At 39.8% G+C, this 15,985-nt stretch overlaps 1 protein-coding gene across 1 annotated transcript; it reads left to right on the top strand.

Annotated features, from left to right (window-relative positions):
• Window positions 1–216: 216 nt before the first annotated feature.
• On the top strand, window positions 217–13,507 carry TEKT4 (tektin 4; the record flags this gene model as incomplete). Its single annotated transcript, XM_082314171.1, has 6 exons — window positions 217–750; window positions 7,852–7,922; window positions 9,427–9,570; window positions 10,450–10,672; window positions 11,667–11,821; window positions 13,291–13,507. The coding sequence occupies 6 exons, from the start codon at window positions 217–219 to the stop codon at window positions 13,505–13,507; spliced, it is 1,344 nt and encodes a 447-aa protein (XP_082170297.1).
• Between the last annotated feature and the right edge of the window lie 2,478 nt (window positions 13,508–15,985).

The following is a 15,985-nucleotide window of genomic DNA, read 5'->3' on the forward strand; positions in this document are numbered from 1 at the left end:
CCTATCCAGCGCGCCCTCGGGGCGTATCCGCGCTCTGATTGGTGGCTATCGTTGTGAGGTAACGAGGGGCGGGCTGTTCCCCCGCTACGGCCTCGGGTTTCCCTTCGCGGTGGGGGGACCCGCCTCCTCATTGGCTGCTGCCGTTGCCCCGGCGACGGGAGGACGCGGCGCGGCCTAGCGGGGAGCCAGGCTTGCCCTGAGGGAGGCCCCGCCGCCATGGCGCAGCCCAGGGTCCTGCTGACCAAGGAGCCGGCGCCGCAGACGATTCCCGCCTCCGACCTGCCCATGAAGGTGTGCGAGGTGGCGCTGAACACGGGGCCCGACTCTTCCAGCGGCCTGGCCACGGCTGGCTTCCGCACCGCCAAGTACCTGCTCCCCGAGTGGCACCAGAGCAACGCTGATCTGTACCACAAGGCCTTTGCTGGCTGCGAGCAGGCTGAGCGTGGCCGGGCCGAGGCCAAGGAGCTGGCCGAACATGCCGCTGCCACCGCCCAGCGCACCCAGCAGGAGTCCACGGCCACCCTGGGCCAGCGCCTGCAGGACATACACTTCTGGAAGACCGAGCTCCAGAAGGAGATTGAGGACCTCGATGCCGAGACCGGCCTGCTGGCAGCCCAGAAGCTGCGGCTGGAAAGGGCGCTCGATGCCACCGAGGTGCCCTATTCCATTGCCACCGATAACCTGCAGTGTCGGGAGAGGAGGCAACCCCCGGACCTGGTCAGTGATGAGGTGGAGAGAGAGTTGCTGAAGGTGAGCAGGACGTTAGGATGTTAAGGGTTGTTGGCAGCCCTCTCTTAGTGCTGCTCTGGTATCTAAAATGGTGAACAGCTTGGTCGATAGGTGATAGCCACAGCTCATGAAGGTATCTTCTGGCAATGTGCAGAGGCCTAGTGCCCCTTCCTGGCGGCCTGGACTCTGTCTGTCACTCCTAGGTTTAAGAAGGATTGTTTAAAATCTTTCCTCTTTTTAAAAAGTATTTAAAATCACATGAGTATGACTAAAGGAGACCAGATCCCCCCTCTCAGACCAGATCCAAACAAAATCAAAACAGAGGTTTCCTGAACCAAGATGGGCATCCTATTCTGGCATTAAACTTCTTCCAGCCTCTGCTTGGCTTAAAGTCTCCTCATCCCTGCAGTTTACACTTTAAGAATGCAGTACCCAATAAACAGACTATTCAGGACCGGTGAAATGCTCCTTTCCTGTTTCCATGCTCAAGCTGTCCAAATCTGGCAGTCTCTGCCATTACTTTTTACTACTGAGTCTGATGCTGCAGTCTTGCCAAGGTTCATGACAAGGTGGTGATCCAACACTGTACTGCAGTGTCTCAACACAAACCACCATTTTAAATGTCCTGCAGGACAGCACAATGAACAGTACAATGTAGTCGTGTGACACCTGCATGAGATAACAGCTCCAGGCAAGTGGGGGGGGCACAGACAGATGGTATTTCTGACAGTGTGACTTCAGCAAACCTGAGACTCTCCTGAAATTTGCTTGATCCTTTTCCTCCCATAGAGGACTCTCTACTCCAGCTGACACTTTGTTATCTGTCACTGAGACCCAGCACTGCATGTAGATTGTCTTCAAAGCTGATGCAATTATTGTGGCGGCATATGTTACAGAGAAGAGATTCTGGGTCATTTTTCATTCTGGAATGATACATATTCTAGTGTCCCACAAATAAATTAATGATTATTTGCCTGCAGCCTCCAGTACACTGTGAAAGTTGATTCATGATGAGTTACTGATTAAACCAGATGATTAATATTTGTAGTTAAAAAAATACTGAGGAGACTTTTACATAGTTGATGGCATGATAGTATTTAGCATGATAGTATTAAGCAATATTTTGAATAGGAATTGTGTACAATTGCTGAATTGTAATCAATATTTAAGAGGTTGTTCCAGTCAAAAATATAAATGTGAGAGCTAGTGTATAGGATATTTCAGTGTGTGAATTGTTACAAAATTCAGATTACAGAAAAGAAATTATTTTCATCAGTTGCTGATGTTTTAGAGAAATTGTGAAATGTAAGATTTACCAAAAAAAAAAAAATCATTTTCTGGCAGCATTTCTTTCCTGTATTTCTTTCCTCCTGATGTCAGAGAACAGTTTGTTCATTGCTCAGAAGTTCATCTGCTGCTGCTGCTGCTAATTCTTCACCTGAAATTGTGATTGTGTGCTTGTGACGACAGACCGTCAACAGCCAAGTAGGATGTCATCAAAAAAGAATGATGTGAGTTCAGATGAGGCGTGTATACCAGCAGCAGATGGACTCTTGAGAAATGAAGATTTTGTTGCCATGCCAATGACCTTTGCAGTGCAGAAGGAAGAGGAGTATATAATAGCAGAGGAAATCCTTCCCATTTTCACAGAGGAATAGATTTTATGGCACAAATGTTTGCAAATCGATGTTAAAATGTGCCCTCTGTGGCTTTGCCAGCCCTTTAAGCTGCAGCTATACTCTATACTTCTTTCACTGCAAGAAATCAGATGGTACCTTGTATTTCTTACTCTCTCCAAAACTGACTAATAATTCTTGATGCTTAGAGCTGCTCTTGCATGAATTCTGACTGTTCACTGCACAGATTTCCAAGTTAATGGCCCAGTTCACTGCTAGCTCTGTGTTACAACGTTTGCTTATTTGGAAGAGTTATGCAAATTTTATCGCTAAAGTACTGACATACTTTTTCTGAATGTTGCTTACTTGTCCAGTCACTTTCTAATCTTAACTCTCGTAAGAAATGGTAATGCAAGGGAGATCAGGAGTAATTTATTCTCTTTCCATGCAAAAACTGAGAAAAAGAAGAAATAGTTTCCAGAAGTCAGCTGTGTTAGGAAACAGACATTCTTTTCCTTGCAGTTTTAATTACACAGTTGATTGATATTCTAGGGCATTTTCCTTCCTTTGAAATTCTTCCTCTCCTACTAGCAGCCCAGGCTTGTGCTGGCATCGTTCTCTGGTATCTTTGCCGTGTTCCTGCCAGCTCCCATGGACAGGTGCACGGGGGAATCTGCAACTGGGGGAAAAGGGACAAGGGACTACCTTTCACATAGTCATGGAAAAGCTTTCCATAGGGCATAGGTTTTGTTCCCGCTTTCAGCTTTCTGCAGCAATGAAGAACATTTCCCAGTTCCCAGAGCATCCTGCCAAGATAACCACCTTTCAGCAGCCCCTTGGCAGATGACATTTAAAAAGACAGCATCAAATACACATGTAAAAGCAGTTTTCAATCTCTGCATGTAATTGCACTTTCATTATCTGTTCAGTAGGAATCATTTCAGATGACTCACAAAGAAAACAGAAGTATCTCTGATGAAGGTTTTATGCGTCCAGATAACATTTGGGGTTTTCCTATTTTTTGGCAAACCATGTATTTCTTTTAAGGAATTTTGGTTCCAACTCATTTGTCCTATTTGCTTTGCAGCATGGAGTCGTATTTAGATCACTTATTGTGATACATGCCACCACTAAATAGCCACTGCTGGAATGAGGGATGAGGGTATTTAAGTGAAAGCTCCTCACATGCATAGTAAAATCAGCTGTTACTCAGAAGTTCATTGACTCCACTTAACAACATATTAATCTTTTATTAATGCAGTTCTGGTTAAGAAAAAGAAGCTGAAGGACACAATTGTTTTTCCAATAAAGAAGGATTTTTGGTGACTAAAAAGAAGATAAAATCTCTCAAGTAGAATAACTTTCTTTCTTTGTGCTGCTGCATTGGAAATAGCTGAATTCAGAAAAAGCAATATATGCATCTGTTTTGTATGAGGTTTTTGACTTTCATAACCTATATGATGTCTCCTCTGAATCCCCTTTGCATCAGTTTAAGGACAGTTTAGTATGTTTATGTGCACGCATTTAATATTGAAAATGTAAGCCCTAGCAAAGGACTTGCCACGTGGTGGTATACTGTCAATAAATCATGATTCAGCTGTGTATATACTGCATTTCAAGGTTATTTCCACATGTCCAGTGTCCAGACTCATTAACTGAGTGCCAGATATGACTGTGGAATAAGTGGGTGTACTTACATTTATGCCATTTTTTCACCCTAGACTCAAGAGTGTTGATTTGTTGCGTATTTGCTTCAACAATGAAGTCAGCCCCAGCTATTCCCTGATGCTGAAGACAGAGGCATTAGCCAAGATCCTGTCAACTGTGTAAAATTCCAGTTTAAAAAAGTGGAGAGAGGATACATATGTATGTATTCCTGCTAACTGCAATAATGGGGCAAGGAAAACAACAGAATACCATTTCCAAACACTGTGATCTCTTTTGGCAAGTGAACCAGTGTGCAATAGACAGTCCTGTACATAGACAACTCAGTTAAGAGTGCAGTGCTTATTTTCAACATCTGCAGATCGTGGATTTTGAAATGACTCTCAGAGATCAGCAGGAAAAAGGCCAGTCACAGAGCTGAGATTTTGAAGACTTACCTGCTTTCACTCCCAGCTGTAATGAATAACAGTCTTCCTGTTACATGCTGTTTGGGGGTCTAAATCTAGTGAGATCTGTAAGCTAGCTTGCTTTTATTTACTGTGCTGATGTGTGGCACATCTGGTGTCATGTTGTTACTGATGGATGGATGCAACTGGATTTGTAATCAAGGGCAACTGCACAGCCTCTCTTGTGGGGTTCTACCAGTTCCTCTTAGCTGCTCTCTCACTGTGTCGTTCTGGCCCTAGGTGCTGTATTTAGACATTGCTGACATCTGCAAGTCACTGATGTAAAAAGACAGGCTGCAAAAAGACTGAATTTGTAAATTCATGGAAGGCACAAACATCTGGTCTTAAGCGTTTTCTTTGCACCATTGATTATACACTTACAAAGTCATGAACTGGGCTGGTTTTATCACTAGATTTGAGGGAAATCCAACTTTTGCATCATAAACATTAAATACTGTAATAAAATAAATGGCATGCTAAACTATAAAATGTTCTCTCCCTGTTAATTGACAACCATTTATAATAACAGAGGTTTATTATTAGTATTAACTGTGGAGAAGACAGCTGAAAAGAGGCCAAGATCACTTCAGATTTGACAGTATTTCATTTTAATAGACAGCATATGAAGAGATATATGGGAAAAATAAGGAGGAAAAAAAAGACATTTCATCCACCAAGTCCTCTTATGAATTGAAGAAGTGCAAATCTCAGTTAATGTTGTCCTCTGAACCAGAGATGCTGTTAGCTATTAAAACTCTTTCACATTCTTTTCCTCTCTTAATGCAGACTGGGCCTTCAAATGAATTACCAACACAATTCTGTGCACACACTACATAAAGGTCATCTATTCTGCCACTTGCTAAAACCCAGATCTGCCCCCAGGATTTTAATGTGGAATCACCCACATTTTTATGGCTGAAATCACAAAGTCCGGGAGAGCTGTGCTCCTGGCTGCAGCTCTCTCTGCCGTGGTTGTTGATGGAATTTACTCTGCAAAGAAAATGCGAAGGAGCAGACATGGCATTTCATGAGTCCTCCACATGGTGTATGAAATTCCCAGCTCCTGCTCCTCTGCAGGTAGTGCTACCTGGCAGGCGTTCATGCAGTGTGGACCTTCTCCCACGTCGATCCCACGAGCCAGCCACAGCTATGGGTGGGCAGCAGGCTGGATTGTACTGCGATGTCTAACAGTACAGCCGGGACTGAGGGACCTAGATCAAAGGATCTTCATCTTCAACCTAGTGCCACAGCTCCTCCCAGCCATATGATCTGACTTTTTAACTGTTTTAAAAGTTAAGAAAAATCATTTAGTAGGTAAGTGTTGAAAATTTACACCTGCTTATTCACTCTAACTAGTCTTAGACTGCCATTAATTATGGGAATTCTATCTTCAGTTTTAAATGTCATATTTGAATACATACCTCCTCAACAGGGAATCCATTCTTAAATTTTATTTTAGGTCATTCAATAAAGGAATTCTTGATTTTTGCATTTTTTCAATCTTTCCATGTGCGACACCTTAATTGCTAAAGGAAGGCTTTTCTCATTCAAAATTGTGCACATTACTCACAGGAAACTGGTTGTCTCTTTATTTACATGGAGACTGACTACCCAACACAAAATAATATCAATTACTATAAATGTAATTTCGAGCGCTGAATCTTTCTAACCCTTTAAAATCCTTTTGAATTTTTACTTTGACAAGTCAGCCATTGTAGTACTTCCTCCCTGCAGAAAGTGAGTTTTAGTATTCTCACAGTTTGTAAAATGATACCTTCAGCTATGTATTTATTTTAATTGTGCTCTTTTCAAGCCTTAAAAATAATATTTGCTTTCCAATCATGATTGCCCTTTTCCATTTAGAATAAAATGATCTTTTTTGCGGTCCCTGTTGGTTTCTTATGAAGGAGAACCTGACACTGCAGGGACATATGCACTCATTTATTTGTCAAAAACAGTACAAGGATCAACGAGTGCCAGCAGTGTTCTGGGAATAAAGTTCATTAGTAAGTATATACTCCCTTAGCTGTCATTGGATGACTGTCATTGATGTAAACCAGCAAAATTAATTAGGAGTTTTTCATATACAAAAGCTCTTTTTAATATCCGAGCCTCAGATATTAAATTCCTTTAAATAATAAAACAGAAAATGCTTGCTGGAATGGCTTTTATGTAATAATATGTAATCACCAGGTCAGGAAAGTCACTTCATAGAGCATTGATAGTTAATCCCTAAAGCAGCATTATTGCAGTCAAAAATGAGCACCAGGTAACTTTTGTTCAACAAGAGATTATTAGAAAGTATGGTCTTTTTTGGTTTGATCACGTTTGTGTTGAAATGAACATTCCTGCTAAAACCAGCTTGAGCTGAAACTTCAGACATCAGATCATTATCAAGGTGAGGCAAAGCTTTGTGACTTTGAGCAGTCACTGTCTTGCAACTCAGAGGAAATTAACCCCTCAAACAACATTGCATATTTGAGATAATTCTGCAGTCCTCGATACTGTCCATCACCAGAGGCAAAATTAGTTCTGGAATAAATAGATCTAATAAAAAAATGAAAGCTGTAAGTGTCATTGGGTTTATATTATGACAGCGTTCCTATACCTGCTGAAGCAGACAATAGCTGTTTAAATCATAGAGTAGTAACTTCTATTTTTATTTAATACAAAGCATTCAAAGGAGGCAGGCCAACAGAAGATTATGATACTGCCACTCGTTTATGTTAAATAGCACCTTATCACCATACGTCAGACAAACTTTATTTTTGGAGATCTGCAGGAATCTGATGGGAAGCCTCTGCCTCGCATACAGATAAAACTCTTACTACAGAGCAAGGCAGCGGGCTCTGAAGGTATCTGCAAGGACTCAGCAGGTTCTGGAAGCCAGTGTCTTGCCAGAGAAGCTGATCTGCTGTGTCACATGCCTGTGCAAGGCAGCAGCCTCTGACATCTGAGTTTGGGCTTGCAGGGCAGACAGTGTCCTGCTCAGTTTTAAAGTGGCACCTTGAGTTTGTGCAAGGCAGTGACTCTGGTCTCCTGCTGAGCATGATGCTGTTGCCTTATTTTTCCCTACTTCAAGGCTGTGCAAGTAATTCAGATATTCTTTTTAATCTGATAGAACATAGACTTTTTCATAAAGTACACATGCAATATGAAAATAATGAATTCCCAGGCTTTAGACGCATTCCAAGTAATGCTGCTGCCTTAGACTTATAGCTGAGTTACCTCAATATCTGCTAACTCCTCGGAAAATCATGTCTTGCAATAATGGGGTAAGAGTAGGTAATGAGCGGAAGATTTAAGTATTTATCCACAACCACTGAAATAAAATTGCTCTGCAGAATAGTATGTACTGCTCTGGATATCACAGAAGTCTCAATGTTTTTATCTAGGAAGCTGAACTTATCAGAAATATCCAGGAGCTTTTGAAGAGAACTTTGATGCAAGCTGGTAACCAGATGCGGTAAGACATTTTCATGATACCTTAGTAGCTAATTTATATAGCCAAATAATTCCTGACATATAGGGGTACAATGCCCAGTGGATAATGATCTTTCCAATGCCAGACTTATATGAGCCATGTGAATTCCATCTAAACTTGAAAAGAGGTACTCAGTGATGAAACTTCAGGATTTTCAAGTAGGGTGAGGTAAGAGAAGATCCATGCCCTAAAGCCATGCCTTAGATTTTCAGTCCTGGTTTCCAGTATGTGTATTCAGTTCTCTAATTTTCCAATGCTAAACTTAAGTGCAATAAATGTATTATCTGGATATCACTCTACTTTGTTGCACCTTGTGATGTATTTGTAGTTTAGGCTCTTTTAAAATAATTTATCTGATCAAAGGACCTTTTCAAGATGAGTTTTTTGCCGCCAGATGTCAGTATGAACTTAAAATATGAAATTTCACTCTACCTTCTGTATCAGTATGGATGTTCATTGCTTTGCTTTTAATTTACAACAAGCCCTTTGGAAAGATGTTACCTGAGTCCTAAGGTACATCAATATGAAACACTGATATTTTAGTTTTTAAAATGTTTTACTCTGTTCCAATTTGTTCTATTCTACCAGATAAAATGAAATATTGTTTTTAGAAAGAATGTCTATAAATGGAAAATAATGTAAAGTAGTTCTGTTACATCAATTAGAGTATGAGAGGAGTCTACTGAGTTTAGGCTTTGCTTTTTAGAATTGTTTTAAGAACGTTTTAGTACCATTTAGTACCATCGTTTAGTATCATTGGCAGCAGAGTTTTTTTAATTCCTTAGGTGAGAGTGACATCTAGTGTTAACAGTTGATAACGACCCACTGTCTTTTGTAGTCTGAAGTCATTCTAATTAATTGGGTGACGTGTGACTAATTTAATTGACAACAAAGTAGCAGTTTTAACTCTGAATATAATTGTACTTGTATCTTCCAAGGACAAAATACACTCTCCGCATGCTACAGTCTTTGAAAGGCTAGATAGGAGGGCTCGAGGATGATATAGGGTCTTAAATTTGACTCACACTTAATATACTAGCGAAAGAGGAGGATGGGTCTTCTACTAGCACCACCTGATGTCTTATCATGGGAAGAGTGTTCTGTTGGGCAAAGCCCCTACCTATTCTCTTCATAATAACTGCAGGTGTCACCACTATTGAAAAAATCCTCTGTTTTAGGATTATTATATAAAACCCAAAGTCCAACAACTCCTTTGTCTCAGGCTATAAGATCTCTAAGCCTTCAGTAGTCACAGAACAGTACTGAAGGTCTAGGGTAGTGGTTAACACATCTGGCTTGCTGTCCTTCTAGCAGATAGTTGTGGGAGAGAGAGTTTGGTTAGGATTTTCAAGACAAAAAGGGAAGTTTATGTTCTCATTGTTCTTTGAAAGACAGATGCTCAGAGCCTAGCTTCACAAATGTCTGCGCTAGTTTTGTTAATTGTATTGTTTTCCACTAACAATGTGTGATAATAATGACTTTTCAGATTAAATCGAGATCACAAAGAGATTTGTGAAATGGACTGGTCAGACAAAGTTGAAACGTACAACATTGATGATAAATGTGGAAGATACAGTAACCAGAGCACCAACATCCAGTTCCATCCTAGTTCAGTGAAGTTTGAAGAGAGGTGAGTGGTTACTGTCATTATCCTCCACAAATAACCCTGGTAAGATACAATACATCCTTTGCATCAGTGAAAGCTGTGATGCTGCTCTGAATTAAAGGTGCGATTGCTGCTTCCTTGGGTATACAATGTCATAGCTTTAAAATAGCTACATGGATAGTAAAGGTAGTGCTACCATCTCAGCATGGCATACCACTGCTGGCAAAGCTGGTTCACTACATGCAAACTGAGCTTGTAGAAGTTTTTCTTGGAAATAATTGGCTTTATACTTTTAAAGGCTGATCTAAATCCTATTGAGACCTACCATTTGACATCAGCAGCATGCCATTCTTTTGGGAAAGGCAAGTGCTTCTTCCTGTACACAGAGAGGATTACTATTACAATAAATCTTGCTGCTTCCCCCTCCCCTTTCAGGCAGTGTTCATATGATGCAGTGTCCCAAGTGCGATGTAGTTCCTTCTGCTGTTTAACATGGCAAAGTATAACCGGAGGTCTTGTTTCTCTTTGTTTGAAAGTAGACACAGACTGTAAAGCTTGAATATACTTGTGTTTATTTGCTGGTGACTTAACTGCTTGTGCTTGCACAAAAAAGTATGTGTATACTTTTTTTGCCTTAGTAGTATTAGCTAAAGATGGAAGAACTTTGGATGATTTTGTGTCATGTATTACTTACCTCAGAAGCCACAAGATGAACGAGAGTTTATTAATTTTGTAAAGGATTAGTCTTCCTTCATGGTAAGTCTAGACTGCATGCAACAGCAAAATCAAATAGAGGTTACAACACTTTCACAGGGGGAGAACCAGCTTCAGATAGTTTTCTTAACTGCACCTTGAACAAACGAGCAAGGTTCCTATTTGTATATCATTCACCTCTTCTTCCAGTGCCTCAACACCGGAGACATGGGCCAAGTTCAGTCATGACAACATCTACAGGGCAGAACGAGAAAAACTGGCTTCCATCAATCTTCGTGCCTTGATTGACAATATTCTTCATGACGTATCTGAGGACCTGAGGATGCAATGTGCTGCTGTTAACGAGGCTTTTGCCAAACACTGTGAGGAGCTGGATGATACAAAACACAAACTAGAGCATCATTTGAAAAAAGTAAGTGTTACTTTTTGAATGCTGGCTACAGGCGTGACAGTCTCTTTTGAGAAGCGCACAGTAGATTGATCCTCTAGAAAAAAATGTCTTAGTCCATGCCAGGTATCGAACACTAGCACTGGTGTCAGCTTAGTATCTGATAAGCGTCTTCAGAGCTAGATTGTGGCTCCAATTCAGCTTTTTCTGTTGTTTGTTATGCTTCTCTAAACAAGAGATGGACTTAAATATGAAGAAAATTAAACACTTTCTTCTATGTCTTGCTGAACTAAAAACTAAAACTGTGTGATCAAGGAGCTGATCTTTGGGCCAGGATTCCCAGGCTAGCCCGGTTATCACTTTTATGGAATGAATGCCATGCTGTGCTGCAGTAGTAGCAGCAGCAGCAGTTCCTAGCAAGTGACAAGAGGTGTCTTCAGCCTCTGCCCCTTCTCTAATGTGGAGCAGCTCCTACTTCTGTGTTAGGCCATTGGCAAGTATGGAAAAAACAGTCATTCTTTAGCACCTGTTGGGTGATGACAGATGGGTAGATTTTATTTTTTGCATGTGTGTCAGTGGTTATGAGGGAGAAGGGATTCAGAATTTCCTGTCTCCATTTTCTTCACTAATGCCAGAAATCCATGCATTTCCCAGCTGATCAGCAGTTCTCAATCTCATTCAAAATAACTTGAGTTTTTCTTGGATAATTTACAGTTAAAAATTTACAATTAGAAACAATTCATGGAGGTGGGATGTGTTGTCTGGAGACATGGAAGAGTTTTTGAACAGGCTGCAGAATATTTTCTGCTTCTTTTTAGACTGAAGAACAGGTTCTCAGTGTAGTAGTAGAAATAAAGAGGTCAAAACCACCTTTGTACTCCTATTTCTTCTATATTCTGGCCAAATAGAAGGTCAAAACTATAACTGATTCACTAGGACCATGAGCAGATGCATAGCAAGCACAGAGACAATGTGTATCTTTTTATAAAAAGTTCTTTTTCTTGGATATCCTCTTTAGATCCTTAAGGAGATTGGAGATCAAGAAGCTAACATTGCTGCTCTCAAACAAGCTATCAAAGACAAAGAAGCCCCAATGAAAGTTGCTCAAACAAGGCTGTATGACAGGTCTTTTAGGCCCAATGTAGAGCTCTGCAGAGATGAAGCACAATTCAGGTAAACACTATTAAACAAGTCCACCAAGGTGTCCATTCTGTCCAGAAGCGATGTTAGACAGTTTTTGCACTTTTTATTGGCAACACATAGCCTTTAGCTTTTATTACTAGGTTTGATTCTGATATAAGTCAGAAATAATTCAATTGACTGAAATCACTGTGAGGAATCACTTAACTCTGCCTTTTGTATCTACGCTTTCTTCTCTGAACTGTGTGGTTTCTTTTTGATTTAGATGATCCAAAAAAATCTGACGGCATGTGGATCATTTGCAACCCTTTCGCTGTTAGCAAAAGTTCACCACAAGGTGGACTATGTGCCGAATGACTTATGCTTCAAGTGCTGAGAATGTAAATGGGCTGCACATATTCATAGTCTGAGACAAGTCCTCAGTACTACAAAGCATTAGGCTGGTGGCATTTGATTTTCAGTAATAATCCGTTTTAAAACTGGAGGCCAACAAATCCTTTCAATTTAAAGGTCTGAGTGTCACATTTGTCAGTTTTGATCTCATTATAAGCTTTGTAATTGATTCTCCTCCTTCACATTTTCCTACCCTTAGGAAAAGTGGGGAATCAGCTTTTGCAGGCTTACAATATCCTTGTAGCAAAGGTGCCTACCATTCAAAGCCAATATGCTGTTCTTTATACAGTGAGGAAGAAGTTATAGTTAATCCAAATGCTGTATACCATCTCAGGCACACTCATGTAAGGTCCTGATTCAGCAAACCATCCATGTGCAAGCTTTTCAGTATGTACATTGCCTTTAATGGGATTTAAGGACACATGCAAGTCCTTTGCTGAATGGCCATGTGTTTAATTGCCAGGCTTATACTGTTTGTAGTTACTCAGTTTGCATAACACACAGGGATCTTGTTTTCCCAGGGAGTAAATATGTGCCTTCTCTGCAGGCAGATTGCAGTAAAGCACCTAACCCTCACTGACTTTCAGTTGAAATTATGTGCTTCTTTAAAAATGGGCTGCTGCTTTTTTTAAAATTGTGTGCTGCTGCTTGTTTAAAAACTTATATGCTTTTAAAGTAAAAACTGTTTTCTGATCTCTGTTTTCTATCGTCTTTAATACTTGAGTTTTATACCAGTGAACAGATATCAAGAAACATGCTTAACAAAATGCTGATCCAGTCAAACTGGGTGACTTGACTTACCTAAGAATTTCCTATAGTTCTTAGTACAAGTGTCCTACAGAGTGGAAGAAGGTCAGGGTGAATATTTCGACTGTGCTTAGTGGCAAAAGACATTCTTGGTACTATCTAAATCATAGGAGACTTCTGTACAGAAGATGTGAACGTGAACTCTGCTTTTGACCAAGTATGTAGAACCTCTCTGAGGTCTATTGTTGTTGAGTATTATGATTCTATAACTGTTGATCTTTATTCGCATTACAGTTCATATGTCTTTTTGAACACCAATTGGCTTCTGCTCTTTTTTTATTACTTAATGTAATTCTGTTCAGGTTGATCAGTGAAGCTGAAGAACTAACGGAGTCCATTGCATCCCTGAAGAAAAAACTGCTGGAATCTGAACAGTTTCTGAGGAACCTGGAAGACACACGGATGAATTTAGAAAAAGAAATAGCTGTGAAAACAAACAGTATTTTTATTGATAGGCAAAAGTGCATGGCCCATCGCACACGCTACCCTGTTGTTCTTAAATTAGCAGGTTACCACTAGTAATCTCTTTACTAACTATGCAAAGCCTGGAAGAAAAATGTAGTCTAGAATCTTTCAAATAAAATACGCGGATAATGTCATACACAGAAGTACTGTATTCACTGTTGTTTTCCTCTGTTTCCTCTATTTGGGGTAAAATGCATTAGTATGGTGGGCTTTGAGTCTTGCCTTTAAGTGTTCAGTCTGAGTACAGATATTTATAGTGAGTTTAAAACACAGTTTAAAGGTAATTCATTACATCTAGAATTTATCTATATCATACATGCAGGATTTGCACAGTATTTGCGGTTTTCACCCTAAGAGGTGAATATGTTGAGTGGATATTTATTGTGAATAATAATAATAATAATAATAATAATAATAATAATAATAATATACACAGATGTAGATAGAACATTTATAGCTTTCTAGCATTTTCAGGCAGCCTGAAATGAGAGCAATAAAACTGCTTGCCTGACAGAAGATCACATGATCAGCAAGGAAACAGATGATAGGCTTTTAAGCTGATCAAACATTATTAGTTAAAAAAAAAGTTTGCACAGGTTAGATGACAATCTGACTATTGGCAAAACCACTCCCAGTCCATGACACCTGCTTATGTAATCTGAAAATGAGTCCAAGGATGTTTAACCTTCAAGTCATTAAATTTAGGTTTTTTTAAGAAAAAAAAACTTAAACAGCTTGTGAATAGCAATCGTGACTTTCAACTTAAGCACTTGGATGTTAAATTGAGCTCTTGATCTGTTCCAACCATTCCCTGGAAGCAAGGCATGTGTTTGAACTATTACCCATAATGGAGAACACATCAGATTCATCTACTCCAGTAAAGCAATGTAACAAATGTCATTCATCCATTAGCTTAGTAGGCCACTTGGTTAAATAGGTGACGTGTGTCAAAAAAGGGGAAAAGATGACATGGAACAGAATTCCATTATGGTTTCCTGTGTTACAGTTTTTTACTTTTAAAAAGCAGCTGATCAAAGAGGAAAAAAAAAAGGCAAAAAGCAAAACACGGAAAAAAAAAATCCCTAGCCAGTGTACCTTTCTGAATAGCCCGCTCTGTCAACCAGAGCAGGAGAGGCCATTAGCCTATCTGTTTTTCTCACAGACAGCTATTTGTATTATCTCAACGCAGGATGTGCAGAGCACTATTCAGCAATTGCCCTCCTGCTAAAAGCTACTACCGATTCTTTGAAAACCAGCTGCGTCAGTGAGGGCTTTTGACTCGAGCTTCTGCTTTACAGGTTTTGTGTTCAAGAGTTTTGTTTTGCTTTTTTAATAGATTTCCTCTTCATGATTGTATTTTTATAGTCCAGATGTTGAATCCTTATTAGAGAGAAATGGCATGTAGATTAAAAAAAAAAAAAAAAGTGGCTCTATTATGTTTTTCTGTGCAGAGAACTTTAAACCGTTACTAAAGATTATTTTTGCAGACTGAAAACATTCTTCTTCATTCTGCCTTTCTTAAAACACCTTCAGCACCTTTCTTCTTGGCAGCATATTCTAGCTTGTTCATCATGCTCAAATCTTACAGCCTAATCGGTGGATCACACACCTTGTATGCAGCTACATCGCTGCACAGTTGTGTATAAAACTGACTTTAGCTGCACTAGAAGAATAAAACACTTTACAGGGTGCTCCACTATTCAGAGCTGTGGTGTTAAAAGAGTTTTGGTCACTTAGCCCCAGCCTCTAGCCAGTGTTGCTTGTTTGGTGGCATGTACATCTCTAGGTGTACACATAAAATAGAAGGAAAATTAAGACAGTGAACCAGGCTTTAGACTAATGGGAATATTCACAGAAACCTTTCAGATAGTACAGAAAGGAGCAACATGTTCAAACTGACCTTACTCACCCACTAAAGAAAAAAAAAGTGGAATCAAAGTGGAATTTGGGTTATGATTATGGCAGATGGGTTGAGGAGAATATGCAGTCCAGGACCCAGAACTATTATTTTGATTCAAGAGTTTTGCATTAGAGAGAGCAAAAGAAAAGTGCTGTCATCTTCTCTGAGACTGTGCTGAGTACAAATAACCTTATGCCCCGTATTGAGTTGTAAATGGAGCTTTCCCTAATTAAAGCCTATCAGTTTAATTTACCTTTGTGAACTAAATTAGTCTGCCCTTGCTTCAGGCCAATCAAGGAAAATCCTGCTCTGGTAAACCTAATATATTGGCAGGAGTGTAATCACTGCCCTATTCACACGGTAATAGATGAATATGAGCAAGTTGTAAGAGTGAGAATCAGATGGAATAGCTTCAGGTTTCAGAAATTATTTTTTCTTTCATTACTGATTAAAAAAATAATAATTAAAGCCACTGCTCTAGCATGTAAATATGTTTTTATATTATTTTTTCATAATTAATTTTTAAACTGAGGATTTAACAGGAAATATTTAAAAAGATGTTTCAGCTGGCTGTCATGTGAGCTAGGGTCCTAGGTGAGCTATACCTTCCAATTGTCTTGAGCTCTACGTGC

The sequence above is a fragment of the Platalea leucorodia genome (assembly GCF_965183815.1).
Source record: "Platalea leucorodia genome assembly, chromosome: 5".
Lineage (NCBI taxonomy): Eukaryota > Metazoa > Chordata > Aves > Pelecaniformes > Threskiornithidae > Platalea > Platalea leucorodia.